Raw genomic sequence first — 20526 nt, forward strand, 5'->3', positions numbered from 1 at the left:
GTCACGGATTTATTTATTCTAACTTTCGAGTTTTTGAAGAAATTAATTTGTTATCGACCTCCCACTCCATTCGAGAAATTCAATAAAACCTCGAAATTGATTCGAATTCGTCCTCTACCTATCTACATTCCAACAGATAAAATGACTGGACTTTATTACCGTGGCATAATGCCCATGTGACACATCTTTTCATTGTGATGTCCTGATAAGTCATCAAACTATCCTTTTGGACAACGGCGCAGGTACATTACGTTTATGGAATTATGATCCATCATGATACAAGCCTAATGGCATCTTACAAATTACAATTGTAAATTATTGAATGTATGGGGGTTGTAGGTATTCAAACCCCGTCTAAAATTTTCTTGGATTATACAAATTTTGTAGTTTGATATGAATCAACTTGTCACTGAAATATTTTTCAATGAAACACCATTCATCTATACGATGTATTAAAAATTAAATTGAGTACTAGAAAATACTATTTTTGCTATCTATACAGGGCATTTCCTAAGTAATCTGAAATATTTTAGTGGACACTTGGTTACTCCATCCAGATAGAAGGTGTTCAATTGTTTGTAATAAATGAGCTCTGACTCTAAGTGAATTTTATTTTTCCTAATGACGCTACTAGAAGTAATAAGAAAGAACAAGCTTATTCTATGTGGCCTTTCAAATAATGTGTCAAAAATGCAAAATTTATATCATAGGGATATTTGGTATTGTTAACAACGATGCCTAAGTTTACTAATACTGAAATGGCTAATAAGCACTTTTGGTATGAATTAGCGAATGGTAATGTTTTAGAGACTGGACTTATGTACGCCTACAGTTATCCAAATAATAATTTACCACGTTCTGATATGTTTACTAAGATACATATTCGTTTACAAGAGACTAATAATAAAATAATAAAACAATTCGACACCCTGTATCTCATTAACTACAGGACTTATCACACAAGAACTTGAAATGTAAATGTAAATATTTCGATTATTTCTTCTATATTGTTAACAATTTCTAATAACTACATCAAAAAGATCTCATGTATTTAACAACATTTTCATAGTTTAGTTTCCATTTTCAGACGCTCCACAACAAATTGCAGAGTGAGAAATCTCGACTGGCTGTAGCTGTACAAGCTTGTGAAGCTGCTACTGCTTCTATCAGTCGTCCTAGCAGTCCAAGAGATACACTGCCTCCTCCAGTACCCATCAAAGAACTTGAGTGTAGAGCCAGACTAGAAGATGTGATCGATCAAGTGAGTAAAAATACAAATAAATAACATTATACAAAATAATAATAACGTAAAACTGTTGTGTAAATGAAAATGCGATAAATAATGAAGTTTGAAGAATGTTATTTAGCTTTATTAAGTTATAGTAGTCGATAACATGTTTAATATCTTCATATATGTATTCGAAGCTATTTTTTTGTCTAGTATACATTGCTTTATCATAAAAAATATCAATAAGGCCACTGTTAAAAGTCTTATATTGAAGTTTTTTCATATTTACGAATCATGGCAGTTAAATAACGAGACTTTAATCATAATCTCTTTATTAAAAGGAAGTGGTTATTTCTTTCACAGTATTCTCCCTAGAGTACTATACCTTACTTCACCCCTCCTTTCACTTCTGGTAGTAACTCTAGTCGTCTGTCGATGTTAACGACTTTGAAACTGCCATCGTCTGCTCAATCGACCGATTCCTTTTCATCAGCATTTTAATTTTAGGAAAAAGCCAGTAGTGAACCAGATCCGAACTGTATGAAAGGTCTGGGAGCGTTGCACAGTCTCTAATGGCCAAAAATCGCTGAAATTTCAATTCGACTGTTGTTGTGGTTTAAAACTCGTAAACGCTCATCATTTCTATGAATAGTGTACACTGTGCTCGGTACAGAAGTCCCATCATTTTTTATCTAGTCACGACCTTCCCTAAAATGTATTTCTCATTCATGTTAAGTCGATAAACATTTATTAGTGTCCGTACACTTCTTACAATATTTGCACTATTGCACTACACTAATTTTGTCACAAATTTAATGACATATGTTTCTTCCCTCTTCTGATATATAATCTACAAACATACGAATACAACTGCCGTAATATCAAGAAGCCGGTTTTTGCTAATTGTCTCAAAAAACTACCTTAACACGTTGAGCCCCGGTGCGGTTTATAGGCCCGCAACTGTCCCCACAGCCCAGAGCGGTCCTATGAACCGCACGATGTATTTTCTTCCAAACCTACTCCACGGCCCAAGGGACAGTATTTAAATGTTTTTCAGTTTGATCAGAGCGTCCTGGGTTCTTGAAACATTGTCCTACACTTTGTACGTCATTTTCTCGTACTATTTTTTTCAAATAACTTTTTCCTTTAGTTTTCCCTGGATCTAAACCCCATATTGAGTGTAAAAACACAATAAAAATTTTAGGCCTAGGGGAAAGTTTATTAGTTTTGGTTGGGACCCAACGCGTTAAATAGCTTTACCGCGAACAAAAATTCAAGCCATAAAAATTTTAACAAAAGGGTCGTAAGCCACATAAATTTAGTTTTCTCTGTTTCGGCAAAGATACACTGGTTTCACTATTCTTTAAAAAATCATGTGATTCGCGATCTGACAGTGGACTACTTTATTTTTCTTCAAAATCAGAATTTTGCACGTGGTCGCCAACACAATATTTTAAAAATATTGGTCATAGAGAAAAAGGTTATTTAAATATATTACCGACATCTATCGACTGGTACGTAGAGCCACAAGTAGAAAACTTTTTGGGCACCTAACGCAGAATACTTAAAACTGCGGCTTAGGTTCCTTATTGCCCCGAACCACTCATTTCGTTGAAGTGTCTATTGAAATTTTGATAATTAGTTTAAGTGTGAATATTTTTTAAGGTCAGTTAAAGCTTTTGTAATACTATGAAGTGCATAATGCATACCGTAAAGTGGGGTAAAACCAATCAATTTTCATAGTTTTTTAGACATTTTTGGTTGTAATTTTAAAATTAAAAGTCTGACAAACAATATTAAAAATCTATGATTGTTTGTCAGTCAAATATGCAAAACCAATATTCAGATGTTGCAGGATTTGTTCTAAAAAAATATGATCATGATCGGTTTTATCCCTCACTTCGGGGTAAAACCGATCAGCATCTAATTTGTGCTAATTGGTATTAGAAATACGTATGAGTAAAACCGATCAGTTAAATTAGTTTAAAAAAAAAATCTTGCATTATTTAACAAAAAAAAATCTGACAAGGCATAAAATGTGCCAAAAATTCAAATTAAAATGAGATAAGGTTGAAATAACTCCAGGCCAAACCTTCTTCTTGTAAGTTCTAGGCATGATAGGAATTACCCTACAAAATTGCATTTTTAAGGTTATTGCTAAATTATGTGTTGTTAATCACGTAATTTCTGTTGTGGTAGGATTTGAAAGTCTTCTAAGGGTTGCGCTTAACCTAATACTAAGCTTACTAAGTCATAAACTTACCTGATTTTCACTTCCCGGAGTTTGTATTCACTAAATGCCTCTGCGTTTAAAATTGGTGTCTCTATTTTTGTTTTATTATGAACGTGTGGAACTAAGAAATACAGTTCCCACTATACTAATAGCTTCACAGAAGCGTACTGCTCGGTGAGAGTTCTAGTTCTTAATTTTTCCGCTAACTGCTAGATGGCAGGGTAGTTCAACTGTAAAAAACATATGTTGAATGGAAAAACCCCGACATATCGGAATTACCCCATTTTACGGTAGTAACTAATAAATATTTCTGTTTGTAGTATAAATGCTTCATTTTGTATTAGATAGTCAACTTTTACTAATAATTCATCGTTTTCAATCAAATTTTATTAAAAAGACCAGTTATATAGTTTTGGTTCCATACTTTAATATATATATATATATATATATATATATATATATATATATATATATATATATATATATATATATATATATATATATATTTATCAACCCACATGGGCAAAGATTATTCATTTTTCAGATTCTTAACGAAACACTTCATTCCATCATCATCATCATTACAATACGGTAGTGCTTTCCTATATGTATTAATATTTGTTGAATTGATTTGGTGTCAGGTTTCTGTGTTTGTCCACTTTATTTATCATCTAACAATTGTTTAAAAAATTTATTTCAAGAAACAAGGAGTTCTAAGAAGAAACTAACAACGTCATCTAAGTCAACTTTTATTTACCGCGTTGGGCTATTTACATCTGATAACTAATGATTCTTCGTATCGTTTGTGCAATCCATGTTATTTCGATATCACTGCAAGGTTCACGATTTTTGAAAACTCTGATTAAGATATTTTAAACACGCTAATATCACCTTCACCAGTACATGGTTATTTGTAACTCTCCTGTAGACAAAAAGGGCCGGTTTCTTCACATTCTAATGAAGTACAAAATATTTATTAGCCACATAACTTTAGTAGGACCTTTTAATTGTCGAACATATGTTTACCGTTTCTTCACCCTGGTTGGTTTAAATCCGAACTAACTAATAAGTCTAATAACTATTTGTCACTTTATGATGTATTCAACAAATAGTCTACTGTTGGTTACACTATCAAAGATGCGTATATAGCAATCGGCCATGTATTGAATAAGGAAAGAAATAAGCAAAAAAACGTTCTTCTATTGACGGTTTTCTATGATTTGTGTATGTGACAACGATCTGTGCTTAATTAAATTTGCACGTGTTTTGTTGAGGTTATGTTGAAATAGTCGCTAGTTGGAGAAAGATGTGTTGGTCTGAAAATTATAGTTTATATTGAAAATAATTGATAGGAATGGAAAAAGAAAACGTTCAAAAAATTTCATCATCGGACAAAAATTTGTAATGACGAACGGAATGAGCTTGTTCTGAAATTTTCTGTATTTCCTCAATCAATTCTTCATCAAACAAATCTTCTAAATTTTGAAAAGCATCCATATTAAATATTTAATTATTTGTTTGACGAATACTTCCAAATAATGAACTAATCAAATATAGGTATAATGAACAAACAAACCACTTTTGATGTATATATTAAAGGTTAAGTTTCTACTAAACTCTTTAATTGACACTTGTAACTGCCTAATTACTTATTTGGCAAATAACTCGATTTACTCGGAGGTTTAATTTATCAGAAGATGAAGAAACCGAATTTTTTGTTATTCGGTAAATAATAGTTAGTAGGGACATTATTAGGAAGTGAAGAAACCGGGCCTCGAAGGTTCACTCTAATAGAAGGTGAAGACACCGAATTTTTGGTTATTCGGTAAATAATAGTAGGGACATTATTAGGAAGTGAAGAAACCGGGCCTCGGAGGTTTACTTTATTAGAAGGTGAAGACACCGAATTTTTGGTTGTTCGGTAAATAATAGTTAGTAGGGACTTTATTGGGAAGTGAAGAAACCCTGCCTAAGAGCAAGTGGCTTGTTTCGTTCTATAAAGGAATCTCCGATCTCCTTGTTGGAAATGGAGAACTTATACGAGGGTGCTAACAATTGAGAAAATAAAAAGGAAAAAATACAGCGCCCTACACTTTTTTCACAAGAATGGTAGTATTTTTAATTCATTATTTTTAACTTATTAGTTTGATGTGCTTTAAAAACGTGTTTTTCGGTTTTTTTAAACTATACACGACGAGTTAAAACTATCTGTATATCGCAAAATACTTATAGTGAAATCATAAAAATTTCTACGATGTTTTTAACTAAAATATTTTAAAAGACTTCCAGTTCTACTGTAACTTTGTTATTTTACATAGAACACCCTGTATATTAATACATTTTTGAAATGTACGTGAACTTTTAGTATATTTTTGTCTGAAAACTGAAAAATACATACTTTTTGAGTTAATTTTTTTTAAATTTGATTGTTGCAGATTCTTATAAATTATTTTTTTACGAGCAAGGTCAGACGTATTTGAGTCTAAGTGGAAAATTTTTCATTATATACAGGGTGTGTATAAAAAGTGTTCAAAGTTTAACTTCATAAATATCAAATTTATTAATTTTTTTTTAAATAGAACCACTCGGTTTTTTCTATTTTAATGCATTCAGGGGTAAAACATAAGGCAAACTCATGTATACTTTCCTATACCTAAATTAAATGTTTCCTGTAAATTTTTAGAGATGCAGTTGCAGTTCATTAACTGGTTTAATTCGATTAACTTTTGCTTCAAATGAACCGTCACATTCACCAAAGCAAATTTCCATAATTTTCGTTATTAAATTGAGAACGAGCCATTTTGACGATATTCGAAAGTATCAACAATTGACTAATGACAGTTAAATAAGTGTCATTTATTACAAAGCCTACTAAAAGTTTACATAAGAAACCTCAAATATATCGGAAACGACTAAAAATTGGAATAGGAACTGTAAATACTATTTGATTTTTTTAGCAGACCTTGACAAGATAAAGAAAAATACTTTTTTATTTCTTAGTGCTTGTATCAACGGGTCAAAATAAAATTTAAGACTACACCTGCATCTCTAAAAATTTACAGAAAACATTTAATATCAACGGTAAGGTTTAGGTATAGGAAGGTATACATGAGTTTATTTCTTACCCCTGAATGCATTAAAATAGAAAAAACCAGGTGGTTCTATTTAAAAAAATTAAGAAATTTGGTATTTATGAAGTTGAACTTTGAATACTTTTTATACACACCCTGTATAAAATGAAAAATTTTTCAACATAGATTCAAATACATCTGACCTTGCTAAAAGAAACCGAACTGATACCATTTTCATATTTTTGAGAATGTCCTCGAAAAAAAATAATTTATATTGGTCTTTAGCGGTGTTTTGATAACTCAAAAAGTATGCATTTTTCGAAAAAAGTTCTTGAACAAAAATATACTATAATTTTACATAGATATCAAAAATGTATTAGGGTGCTTAATCTAAAATAACAATGTTACAGTTGTCTTCCGGTAGAACCGGAAAAAGATAGTATCCAAAAACCCAAACGTAGAAATTTTCATGATTTTACTATAAGTATTTTGCTATATATACATATAGTTTTAACTCGTCGTGGAACATCCTGTATATCAATTTAATTATTGTTTAACTGGACGATTTATTTGAGTAAGCTGATTCATAAGTTCCAACAAATATGATACCAAATGATCAGGTCGACCAAATGTTGGTATTGATATACGAATTGATAGTTGCAGAAATTGTAGTACCACTTAAAAATGGTGCATCAACTTTCAGATGATGACCCCGAACGGATGAGGTAATTCTGTGAAAATATGTCCTCTAAAATTCTCTAACATCCAGACTATATAAGAACAATTTATATTAGGGACGAACGTAATTTCTTCCTTAATAAAAATGTTAATATTTAAAATGTGACGTAATGGAGTAACATAAGTCCTCGAAAAAAAGATACACAGTTCCCATTGAAAATAAATGTTTGGAAATCCTCACATGATTCGAAAAAAAAACAAACATTAAATGCCCGACATTGACGGTAAATGTCGGAGCAGGTATTTTGGGAAACCACACAGTTGAGCCTTTTTTTTATCTCTAATTTAACCGTTGAAGAATATTGCAATCGAACCGTTAATTTATTAAATTTTGGTAAATAATTCAGAAGATTTGAGGACTTGAAAATAAGGTTCTACATTGGGCTCCTGTACACTATTACTAATCAATAATTCTCTTATAACTTTCGAAATTATACGATTCGAAACATCTTGTTGGTCCATTGTTTAAGTTTTGATGAATGTTCTATGAACTATTTTGAGCAAACTAGTAGATGTTATTGTGAACGTTATATTTTGGTTATTAATTACAAAATAAAAAATATTTTTGTAATCTGCATGTTAAGAAAGTTCAAAGTGTTTACTAATGATTCAAGGGAATGAGTGAATAGAGAAATTTCATATTATTTGTTTTAATTCTAGATACAAGCTCATCTCAGCGACTTGACAACATCGGTCGCCGAGTTTGAAGAAAAAGAAAAACAACGAAACGAACTTAAAAACTGGATATTATCCCAGAGAACAGTCGTTACTGAATGGAAAAATAAACCAGTCAAATTAAGAGCCGATGCAGCTAAGCAAGAAATTAACAATATGCACGATCTGCTAACAGCTATTGACCAGCGCAGAAATCTATTAATTTCCGATTTAACAACATCTGGAGACGAGAACGATGAATTGGAAAAGTTGTTGAACGATTTAGAAAGAGATCTAATTGGTATTATAGCAGAAAAGCAAGCTAATTTAGAAATTATCGACGAATACAGACAAAACGTGCAAGTAATGAATAGTTGGTTCGATAACTTAGGTAAACGTATCGAAGCTATCGACAAAGGTTCTGGATTAAATTGTGAACAGAAACAAGCTTCTATATTAGAAATCAAAGCAGAATTTGATGACCAAGGTTCAAAAAGACTTGAAGAAAACAATCGCTTAGCTTCATTAGTTACTGATTTTGTAAACAATCTAGACTCCCAGCAAATAGAAGAGCAATCTAAAGCTACAGAACGAAGATACAATGAGATTGCTAAAAGACTACAGAGAAAACTACAAGTATTAGAAATGACTAAGAAAGGTATAGAAGACACGAGAAACGAAATCAACGCAGCAAGAGATTGGGTGAAAGAGAAAGTATCCAGTTTACGTAAACCAGAACCACTCGGTTTTGAAAGCCGAAAAGCTGACGATAGGATAAATGCTCTACAAGATCTGTTAAAAGAAGCAGGAAATAAACTAGTTCTTAAAGAAACTCTTCTCAAACGCATCAATAATATGAGTAACGAACTAGAACCTACTGAGGCATCCCAAATTGAAAAGAGCCTCAAAGAATTAGAAAACGAACAAGGTCAATTAATAGACAAGATCAAAAGTGAAATAGATCGAGTAACAGCTGCAGCTAATACAAGACGAAATCTTGAACAAAACCTAGAAAAAGCCAAGGCTTGGATCAAAGCTAAAAGCGCAGATTTAAGAAAACTTTCAGGTTACTTACCTCTTCAAGCTAACCAAGTGGAAAAAGAAATCACACAACATGTCGCACATGAAGCGGATATTAAACAATTTAACGAAGGAGACTTGAATGATCTTCTCAAACTTGGTAACAGTGTATTAAAAGATTGTGATGAAAATGATCGTGAACGTTTACAACAAATACTTAATGAAGTCAAAGAAGAATTCGATAATCTCAAACAAGAATCTGAACAAAAAATTGGTGCTCTTCATGATTTACTTAAAGGTAGAAAACAATTTGAAGGATACATAGAGGAATGTGTGAACTGGTTAAAGGAAGCGGAAGTCGCTACTTCGTCTGATATTAGAGCCGCCAATTTAGACGTACTAGAAGAACAGTTAGTTAAATATGAAAAACTACACGACGATGCTAATAAAATACAAAATTCAATAGAAAAAGTTAATGAACAAGGAAAAGCTATCCTACCTACAATATCAGAATCTGACAAAATAACGTTGAACGACACGTTAAACAGCCTCAAAAATCGTCACAGAAAAGTTGCTGATATAATCGAAGATAGAATGATGGGATTGAAACAAAATATTCATCAACTTAAAGAGGCACAAAGAATTTTAGAAGATTGTGAACAGTTTCTACAAGACATTCAAGCTCAACTTAAGGATCTCAATAAACCTCTCGGACCCAAAGTAGAAGATGTCCAACAAGTAATATCAACTTATGATAGAATTCTTAAAGATCTCAAAGATAACAGAACAAAGTTAAGTAATGTTCCAGGGGCAAATACAGCTGACCTACAAAATTTGGTCAACTTGCAAGATGATTTAATCAAAACATGCGAAGATCAATTATCAAAATTACGTCAATTACTACTACTACGTGAACAATACTTAGCTTTAATCACTGAAATTATGACATTCATCACTAAATATACTGAAATAGTTAGAGACATTGAAAAATCTGGTGGCTCCATCCACGAAAAAATACAGAAGTACGATGATGTCATTTCGAAAATACAGGAATGCGAAGCTCTTTTGGCGTCAGCTTCAGACAAAGGACAGCAAATTGCCGCAGATGGTTCAGCTCAAGATAAAAATACTGTTACCGAACAACTCCAATCGCTTAAGCAAGCTCTACAAAATTTGAGAAGAGCCGTTGAAAAACAAAGACAAGAACATGAAAATACAGCAGCTGAACATTTGAAAATCGCTGCTGAATTGGAAGAAGTTCTTGATTGGCTACACGATAACGAAAGTGCTGTTAGATCCAGACCTTTGTTAGGTAGAGATGTCGCTACTGTCGATAAAGAATTAAAGAATCACTCAAAACTAGCAGAAAAAGTGAACGATAATTTGAATAAAATTAAAAGTATACAAGAGGCTACCAAGAATGACGATAATCTACCTGGTTCTATTCAAGAACAACTACAAGAAGCCAATTCCTTATTAGTTTCGTTACCTAGAGAATTAGAAGAGAGACAAAAATATTTGGAGAACAATAAGGTGTTGCGAGAAGAGTACGTCGTTCAGAAGCAAAAATTATACGATTGGGTGAAAGAAGCTGAAATTCGTTTGGCGACACATAAAGATGGAGTCGATTTCGAAAATATTGTTCAAGAATTAGAAGAACACCGAATATTCTTTAACACTGGAAGTAATATTAGAGAACTAGTTAACCAGACTATACAACAAGCTGCAGATAAAATTTACCCTAGTTTGACTTCTTACGAACAAGAGGAACTCAGCCGTGAGCAACAACAACACGTGCAGATTTTGAAGAACACTTTGAATTCGGCCAAATCCCAAAAAGCTCAATTAGAACAAGATGCTGAAATGTGGAAAGATTATTGTAATACCTTAGATCGAGTGAAAGCAGTTATATCGAGAACCAAATTCATCGACGAACCTGTGTCCACGCTTGCTGGTTTACATTTCAACATTCAGAAGATATCACATGCCTTGAATGACGTACAGGTAAGTTATTTAATAAACTATTTAATTCGGTCTATATGAAAGATTCCCAAATAGTAAATATTTAATTTAATTAATAATTATTAATACAAATTTGAAACAATGATTAAATTCGCAGAGAAAAAATGAAAAAAATTAAATAACTGTAGGTAATTGATCACTTTCTAGCAATCTAGCTGGAAATAGTTTGAAATTGATGAATGGCACTCTTATATCTTCACGGAAATCGTAAAAGATTCTGCTGCGTAACATGGTTAAACTGAACAAGTTTGATTATAGTAGACAATAATGTTATAATAGGATTTTTATATTGAAATTCCATGTACATTATTAGAGATTTCCAACAATTACTTTGCGAATTAAAACAATTGTTTGTTGATAGAGATTCGAATATTTTTTATCGTTATCAACAACCTTAGTTAGAAAAAAGAATAAAGAATTTGAATCAAAATTATTATTTAAATTATTTGATCCAATAAATAAGGTAACTGTAGATTATCATTTTACTGCCTTAATCCAACTCACCAGCATTTAATAAACATTATTTATTACTCGTTAGTTTCATGTATCATTTCTTTCTCACAATAAATTTATTATAACTTCTAATATTCGAAAAAAATTAACGTATTAATCTAAAAAGCAAGACTCTTTGGGACAGGAATTATTAAGATGATTTGTTATTAGTATAATGACACGATTATTAAAACAATGTAAGGACCTTTTCACATCATATATATTTTAATAATCTCAACCTTACATGGCCTTCCTGTCAGTCCTGAATTATCAAAATATGCATGATGTGAAAAGGTCCTTACTTTGTTTTAATGATCCCGACCTTACATTAGCGTTACGGATGCTACTAAAATAGATACTAAAATAGAATATTCATTTCTTCATTACATATTCAAATTTTTTTCATACATCATTGTCAAATTCCGATATAACTCTATGTATGTTTCTAATTACTAACGCTCTTTCAACAAAATTATTGAATTCATAAATTGCAAAAATCAATTTACAAGTTGACTCGTGACATAAATAAATTTCAACACGCAACAAATCTCAATTAATCAATTAGCTGATGATAGATACATAATTATTCGAAAGCACGGAATATACATTAAAAATAGTACAATTTGGTGTTTCATTTGCCACACTCCCACTACGAAAACGTTCATAAACTATTTGGCAAAGACTTCGTTCCAATTTATATCTTCTCCGAGTTTTCCGATTTATAATCAACATCTTTCTCTATCCTACCATAGCTCTTCTATCATTTATCCTACATTTCCTCATCCACGCCCTCCCCAATTCTTGTGGTCTTTCTTTTCTCCTTTTCCCTCGTGGTATCCATCGATTGATGTTTGACTTCCATTATCTCCCTTATTCTGTCATTTTTTATCCTGTCCTTCTTGGATTTGCCCGCCGCTTTTCAGTCCATTTGGATCGTAATTAGCATTTTTTCCGCCAATTGATTGATCTGCCACAATTCGCTGCCATATGTTACAATGCTTTTATGTTATATATTTGTTTTTTGTTGACTTTCGATATTGTTTGTTTCTTCGGAATAATTAGACTATGGAGTCTTTTTCATCTTTCATTTAACTTAAAATGCTTATATCTAACATATTCTATTTGGAACAAGCCTAACCTCTCCTAAATTATTCACGAAATACATTCTGTCAAAGTTTTTGAGGCTAAATTAATCTTAAGGCCCGTTTACACAGATTTTAGCGTATACTAACAGTTTGGTCTCATAATTTCCAACCATCATAGATATAGATTTTCTGCCCTGTATTTTATTTGTATCCCGTAGTCCAGGTCGATTTCTTATGCTGTTTGCTCCAATGCACATACATTCAGTTTATCTATGTTTATTTCGATACTCAGTATTCTTCTATGAGTTGTCGAGTTGTTGTAGCTTAAATCGTCGTGATTCTGTGCTATTACTATTTGATCCTCTGCTCTCTGTTTTATGTCTAAAACACGGCAAAGTTAAATATTCATAGAAACAATCAGGGTGCTATAGCAGTTTATTCTGAATTATATTCCATTGGCACTGAAATGGCTTTATAAAAGTCTTGCGTACAACTCGAATAACATTGTTAGTTGCATCATCAACTTTTTCAAATTTTCGATTAACTTTCTGTGGTATGTGTATGATCTGTAACATCCCGCACTTAAACAGAAATCGGCATAAGTCATACCGAATGAATTTATTAAAAGAAATTACAAAATGGATTCGAAGAAAGGTTACTGTTAATGTTCAAATTGATGTCAATCTTGATAAATGTATTTACAGCAACGTTTTCAACATGAAGCATGTCAAGCTGTCCATGAGGAGTTTCAAATTTTTCGGAGGTTGGGAAGGGTGCACGGTCCTTTTGCAAAAAACGCTTGAAAAGGCCTCACAGAAGGAAATCACGGAGTGTCAGGTCACATGACCGTGCGGAACACTCAACGAATTCTCGTCTGCCTATCCGTTCTCCATAAAGGAACATTAAGGTATTCTGGCCATCCTGCATGAAATGACGGATATTCGTTTGTGTTGGGTCGTTGTACATTTTCCCACGTAAATCTTCCAGTATTTTTAGATAACTAATGACCCACGAGACCTCCCGCATAGATAACTGCCCACACACACCCAGGTAGATTTAATTCTTCTTCAATGAAGACGTAGTTATTTCGATTGACCATACTGCTCAGCTTGAAGGTTCATGCATAGCAGCATTCGTTGTAAATAACGATTGAATATTTGAAATTTTCCTGATACGCTTACTCAACTAATGCTGGCGCCACTGTTTCCATTAGTTGTTACAGATACCGGTCGTTTAGAACGCGGCGCGTCGGTAACAGAGTCCGTTTTTAGGAAGTTCTGGTACGCCTTCCACACTGTTGAACGATTTGATAGCGATGAGATCGGAAATTGTCGTTGAAACTCGGTAAACATAGTTTCGTAATCCGCGCTCGTACGCAGACACGACGTAACAAAAAAAACTCATGTAGCGTGAACTTGTATCTATTATTCATTCTAAAAACGCGTCTACTCGTATGACACAGACACAACTGTTTGAAGCACAAACATCCTTCGTTTTCGACAGCGTTGCCAGACTACCTTAAATGGAAGAAAATGGAATGAAAGTTAATTATTCAATCCTTCCAATCTTTTTTTGACTGATTTTTATTTTATTTATTTATTTTATCGGCCGTCAAGATAATAAAATATACTGCATTGAATACTTGTTCAGGTTGGTTTTCTCTATTAGCTACTAGGTTTGCAAATGCTTCTGGTTATCTTTCTACAATATCAATAAGGATCAAAAAAATATTCGTTAAGCGTTAACAAATGATACCGAATATTGATGTTCACCAATTAGATCCGCGATCTTTAGTAGCGAATCGACAGTCGAAACTAAACTACATATTTGATTCATCCTTTGATCTGAATGATCCAGTCTACACATGCGTGTCTATCCGGCTTCGGCCAATAGAAATGCATCTGTGTTCACGATTCGATGTTTTCATTAACCAAGAGATGCTGAGTCCTTCTACAATTGATATTGGAAGAACTGTACTTATATCAGTTTTACGTCCGGAACTCTTGGATATTTTTATAATTCATCACTTGAAAATAGTTTTACTTTACTAGTATTATTGTTTAGATGCATGATATAATTTCATTTAGAGAACCACCGTTGCGTGGAAAATAAAAAAAAACGTAAGCACAGACGAACATGTTAAACGAAAGAATAAAAATAGTCGTATTCGTGCTATTATGGGATGTAATATAACTATTTAATAGCGTCAATTATGAGTACAAACTTCAATCAAATGATTTTATAAATTGACATTGAAAAGTTCAATGCTCCTAATAAATGAAAGATCTCAACACCTTTTTATGATAATTGAACCAAAGTGATATAACAATAGACATAATTCGGCTGATATAAATATATTGAATAGAGATCTTCATATTTTATAAATTTCTAATTGAAATTTAGGTTAAAGTAAGTGTATACAGAATTATATTACTTTTAATATATAGTTATTTATTCCATTCACAAAGTATTGTTTTGAATATTGACTCTCATAGAGGGCGCTAGTTACACGGTTCGTACCAAGTATTGTTGAATATTCAAAATTGTAGATCATAAAATTATTTACAAGAAACGTATCAATACTTTTTTTCCTACGAACCACCGTTTATGAGATATAACGATTCAAAAAATTGTAAAAGTTATAATTTTTCAGATTTACTGTCGTATTTAATGGCGATAATGATTGTACGAGAAATACCAAAGCTGCAGAACAACATCCTCGAACTTTAGCAGCATCTTCGTCAATTGATAATTTATTTGATGAAGTTATGACAATTTCAGCCAGTTAAAAAATTTCTTACAAATACTCACAAGTCTCGGTTCATTTCAATGTTGTAAAAAAAGTTTACTGCTGAAAATATATTGGTGAAACCATTAAATACGACAACTTTTACAACTTTTTGAATCATTATATCTCAGAAATAGTGGCTTGAAGGAAAAAAGTAGAAATTGTAGATAATTTTATGATCTACAATTTTCGACTAAGGTATTTTCATGATAAAATTCGCGGTTTCGCTGAAAATTGCGAAAAACTCATTTTTTTGACCTTTGAGCTTGAATAAAATTTTTTCCATACACGGAAATGAAAGGGGACATTCAAATTTTATGTTCAATTGTATTTTACACAATTTTACTGATTTTTAGCTTAATCGGAATTTATGTAACTTCTAATTTCTAAATTACTATTTAGTGTACCTAAATTCACAATAATTAATAAATATACTCTGCTTCTTTTATCTAACTAGAAAAATAAACGAAACTACGAAACTATAATACCAATAAAGTTTATCAACACTTTTTAAATTGGAAAATAACTACAAAATAATGATTATTACATCAAATTAGTTTCTATGTAAATTAAATAACCAAAAAAGTACTTTAAGGTAAACAACTCGAGTAGAGTACTGATGTGCTCCTATTTTTAGATCATGATATCAGATTTTACCTCATTCGTGAACGATTCACGGCCATAGACGTACTTTGAAATATTTAATTTAACCATGACCTGTTAAACGTTTTAAGAAAATAATTCAAGATGTAACTAATAATTTATCAATAATAAATTCAAGGTAATTAGATGATTTATATAATTTAGACTTTTATTTACGAGGATGTATTGATATCTAGTTAGCTTAGACCAGTCCACGCATAAACAAAATATTGCGTTACCATAGCAACGAACAAAAACTTATTAGAAGTTCCAATTTGACGTAAGTTAGAAGTAAACTAGAGTTACGCAATAAATTAAAAGAAAAAAGATGTCCACCTAAATTGTGAAAATCGAAAAATTGTAGACTTCTTAAACCGAATTGTTACTATGGGTGAGACTTGGGTACATTTCTACGATCCAGGAACAAAGCAGCAATCGATGGAATGGCGACACTCTGGTTCCTCAAGACCTAAGAAGTTTCGTGTCCAAAAATCTGCTGGAAAAGTTCTTGCTTCAGTTTTGTTAGATTGCCATGCAATAATCATGATTGATTTTTTGAATGAGGGTAGAATAATGACTGGAGATTACTATTCGACATTACTGACCACTCTACGGGCAAAATTAATGAGAAAAGACGCGGAAAGCTATCCAAAGGTGTTTTGTTTTTGCACGACAACGCCTCTGCACACAAATCTCATGTTGCCTTGCAAAAAATTCATGATCTAGATTTTGAATTACTAGAGCACCCCCCTTATTCACCAGATTTGGCTCCGTCCGACTATCATCTCTTTCCTCAACTGAAAAAAAGTTTAAAAGGTCGAAAATTTTCTTCCAACGAGGAGGTAATAAAAGTTGTGGAGATCTGGTCTGCAGAGCAAGAAGAAATATTTTTTTTGAAAGGTCTAGAGACGTTGCAGTTTCTCTGGAATAAATGTATCCAATTAAGAGGAGAATATGTTGAGTAGTAAAATATTTTGACATTGAAATTTTGTTTGGTTCTATAGTATGCTAAGAATTTTTCAATATATCGTCGTAATAATCTTAAAATATTGTAATTAAAACAGAAGAAATAACCCAGGAGATTGTTCATTTATTGTCTGTCTCAGTATTTCTGATACCTTCCAGAATTCTCTTATCTATGACATTTTCTTCTACATTTGCATTTATCGGAGTTATGAATCAAATTGATTAACTTCTTCACAAAGATATATTATTGACCTTATCATCAATTTCGTATTTTTGCTTTTACTTGAAAGCTTACAGCATCTTCATATAATTTGTTTGCGAATCAAACTTTTTGGTTTCATCCACAAACTTTCTACATTTTCTACATTTCTACTTTTTCAAGTTCTTCATATAGTTGTTTTGTGTATTGAGTCGTAAGCCTCTGGAAAATCAATGAAATGAAATGAAAATAAAAAATGTCATCACCACCATAGAAAGTTTTAGACAGCTTATGAGCTATGTTAGCACTTTTTTTCACGTGAAAAAAAAATTAGTGTTTTACGAGACTGTCAAAAATGAGTAGATACTACAAAAAAATATATTTTCCACACATAAGGAAATTCTGATTGAATGATGTGGTACCTTTACTATTTAAGAGAGTACGCTCATGTGCCTTCAATGCATTTCACACATGAATTTCCAAGGACGCGAATGTGTCCGACTGAAAATTATTATTGTTAATTATTTTGTTAACCGCGGTGGCAGTGCGCGCGTACATGATATTCGGCTTGTCATATTTTTTGTGATATGTGCGATTTTCCCTATATTATCCTAATGAAAAACTGTTTTATTGTACAGACAATAATTTTGAAAAGTGATTCGAAATGTTACGTATTAAAGTAGATGATAAGGTTTGTTAAGTGAGATATATAGTTTACTAGTTTACATCGGTAGTACTTGCCGGTAAAATAATTCAGAATAAGTATGAGATTTTATACCTCAAAACTATTATTTACAATGTAACTAGTAATTTGGTTCATTTTGAGTAACGTAATTGCTTATGATAACTTTATATTTCTTCCTATGTTCTATCGAGTTTTTTATCACATTTGAGTTAGGTCTCTTTCGACAATGTGTTGATTCAAGCTTTTTGAAACCGATGTAAATTCGAAAGTCTTACAAAGTATATAAGAAGACATTTTTGGCCGCATTATGTTTTTTGTGGCACGAGTACGATTTCCTTGGCGACTGGATTATGCCATTTTGTAAATCGATAATGAAGAATAAAATTTTTCGATATCTCGCTTCGTTTCCGAGATATCGATACTTGAAGTTGGAAAAATTCAATTTTATGTAATATTTGTACATGTTACAGATACCGTTTATGGAAAATAGACCATATATAAAAGGACTAGTCCATATAGAAAAGGACTGAGGATATTAGTCTATATGTGTAAAAAGCTTGTCTTTTAATGAATTCTCTAGCCCGTTTGTAAAAGGTCTAGTCTATTTATATACGGCCCAGCTGCACCTACGCCATATGTATATTTCTAAGATATTTAAACACAATTTTTTTACGAATTTATTATTTATAACGAAGTATTGAACGCCATCTGTTCAATAAAGCGAATTTTGAACTAACGTTTGATTATAACTTTAAGTATCGATATCTCGAAAACGAAGCGAGATATCAAAAAATTTCATTCTTCATTTTCGATTTATTTTGGCCTAATTTAGCCAAATCGCAGCGCCTCGGAAATCGTACTCTCCCCTTTTTGGTATAGTGGCAAATATCATGTCTTTCCCGGAGCATTTTTTTCCAGACCAAAACTTTTGAGATCGCTTTTTCATTGTTTTTATTATTTTATCAATTCTGAGTGCTTTTAAAATAAATTGATTTGTCCTATCCTCAATCCAGAATATTCTTTTCGATTTCGAATTCAGTGATATCCGCTTTTGAAGGACCTTGCATTCCGATACATTTAGAATACGATATTATACTGTGGGATCATGAAGTAATGTTAAAATTCTAATTTTGTGACTAATAGAAACGTTGAAAAAAACTTTTTTCCAATAATTCAGGCCGTCTATCGAAGTAATATATCATATTTTTCATAATCCATTGAAATACAAATAGTTCAAGACTACATAATTAATGTTATTTTATTGACAGTTTTTCAAAACAAAATAATTCACAAGAACGTTACAAAAATAAACAAATAACTTATGTAAGTCGTTATTCGATGTAGAAATCTAATGAGAAACGTGATTTCTAAACTTAAAGACTCTCCAAACTATTATACAAGTCTCAAGAGAGACGACTTTCGAACAAGTCGGCGCAAGACGTCAAGTGTGAGAAAAATGCATAACCCACTAGCAACACGCCACGCCACGCCATGCGACGTCAGTTCACGTGGTACATTGTTGTGTATACATTTGTAACACGCTTCGTAACGAAACGCTCATTTCATTCTATAAATTAGAACAGAAAAACAAATAACTTTTGTAAGTCGTTATTCGATGTGAAGATCTAATAAAAAACGTGATTTATAAACTTAAAGACTGCCCAAACTATTATACAACTCTAAAGATATGATCCCAAGAGAGACGACTTTCGAACAAGTCGACGCAAGACGTCACAGTGTGAGAAAAATGCATAACCCACTAGCAACACGCCACGCCATGCGATTCAGTTCACGTGGTATATTGTTATGTATACATTCGTAACACGCTCATTTCATTCTATGAATTAGAAAAGAAAAATTTTTAGTAGCATTAAGTAGAGGGAGCACTAGTAGTTCATCTTATGACCTAGTGTTTTTAGAAGAATGTGCCGTAGCAAGAGAAAAAGAAGATTTTGGGTCCATAAAATCAACAAAAATCCTGAAAAACATGGTGCTTTTCATGTATTAATTCGAGAACTGCAAGCAGATCCTAATCGTTATCATATGTACTTTTCTATGGATAAAGAATAATTTGATTATTTACACAATCTTGTCTAAGTGTCGGTTACGTCTGAGAATTTTCAATCGTCCCACGTGGGATGTCATGACGTGTCGTAGCATGGAATGGCGGATTATTTATTTCCAAAAATGCATCTCTTAGTTGATTATGTAGGCAACGAGTTACCATAACCAGCTTATCGTACAATTCTGGCCTTATCGCTATTGTATGCATTTCAGTAACTTATCGAGCCCTGCATAATCGATAATAATAAATAATTTTTCGTAAACTACCCCATAATTTACTCTGCGTTGTTTATACAAAATCTCCTAAAAATTCAATGAGTATCTTTAGTAGTAATAATACGTATGACACTGAATCGGATGACCGATGGGGAGTTGCCGATATGAAAAAGTTCCCAGAGGGTTAACAACAAGTAGAAGTCTCTAGATATACAAAAAGTAATTAGAAGATCCGCAAGAAAGAAAATGTATAGAGGATTGTAAAAGATTCCTGTCGAGCCTGAATGAACCACGAAGCTTTCCTTCATCAAAATCTAATTCATGGATTTTGGTTACTATTTCATGAAACCGTTCTTGGCTCCTGGATATATATAATTTATTGATTTCCTCTCTTATGGACAGTAATAACCTCATTATTATCAT

General features: G+C 32.2%; 1 protein-coding gene across 6 annotated transcripts in view; it reads left to right on the top strand.

Annotated features, from left to right (window-relative positions):
- The window catches only part of LOC130895715 (muscle-specific protein 300 kDa), a 205197-nt gene that overhangs the window by 112140 nt on the left and 72531 nt on the right, over positions 1 to 20526 (top strand). For 5 of the 6 annotated variants that reach the window (XM_057803203.1, XM_057803205.1, XM_057803204.1 and 2 more), the window contains 2 exons: positions 1088 to 1261; positions 7931 to 10948. In XM_057803203.1, coding sequence (XP_057659186.1) covers positions 1088 to 1261; positions 7931 to 10948 — 3192 coding nt within the window. Of the gene's footprint in view, positions 1 to 1087; positions 1262 to 7930; positions 10949 to 17651; positions 17830 to 20526 lie in introns of those variants that run through there. The other variant, XM_057803207.1, reaches the window with a different exon arrangement.

Source organism: Diorhabda carinulata, chromosome 6 (assembly GCF_026250575.1).
Source record: "Diorhabda carinulata isolate Delta chromosome 6, icDioCari1.1, whole genome shotgun sequence".
NCBI lineage: Eukaryota > Metazoa > Arthropoda > Insecta > Coleoptera > Chrysomelidae > Diorhabda > Diorhabda carinulata.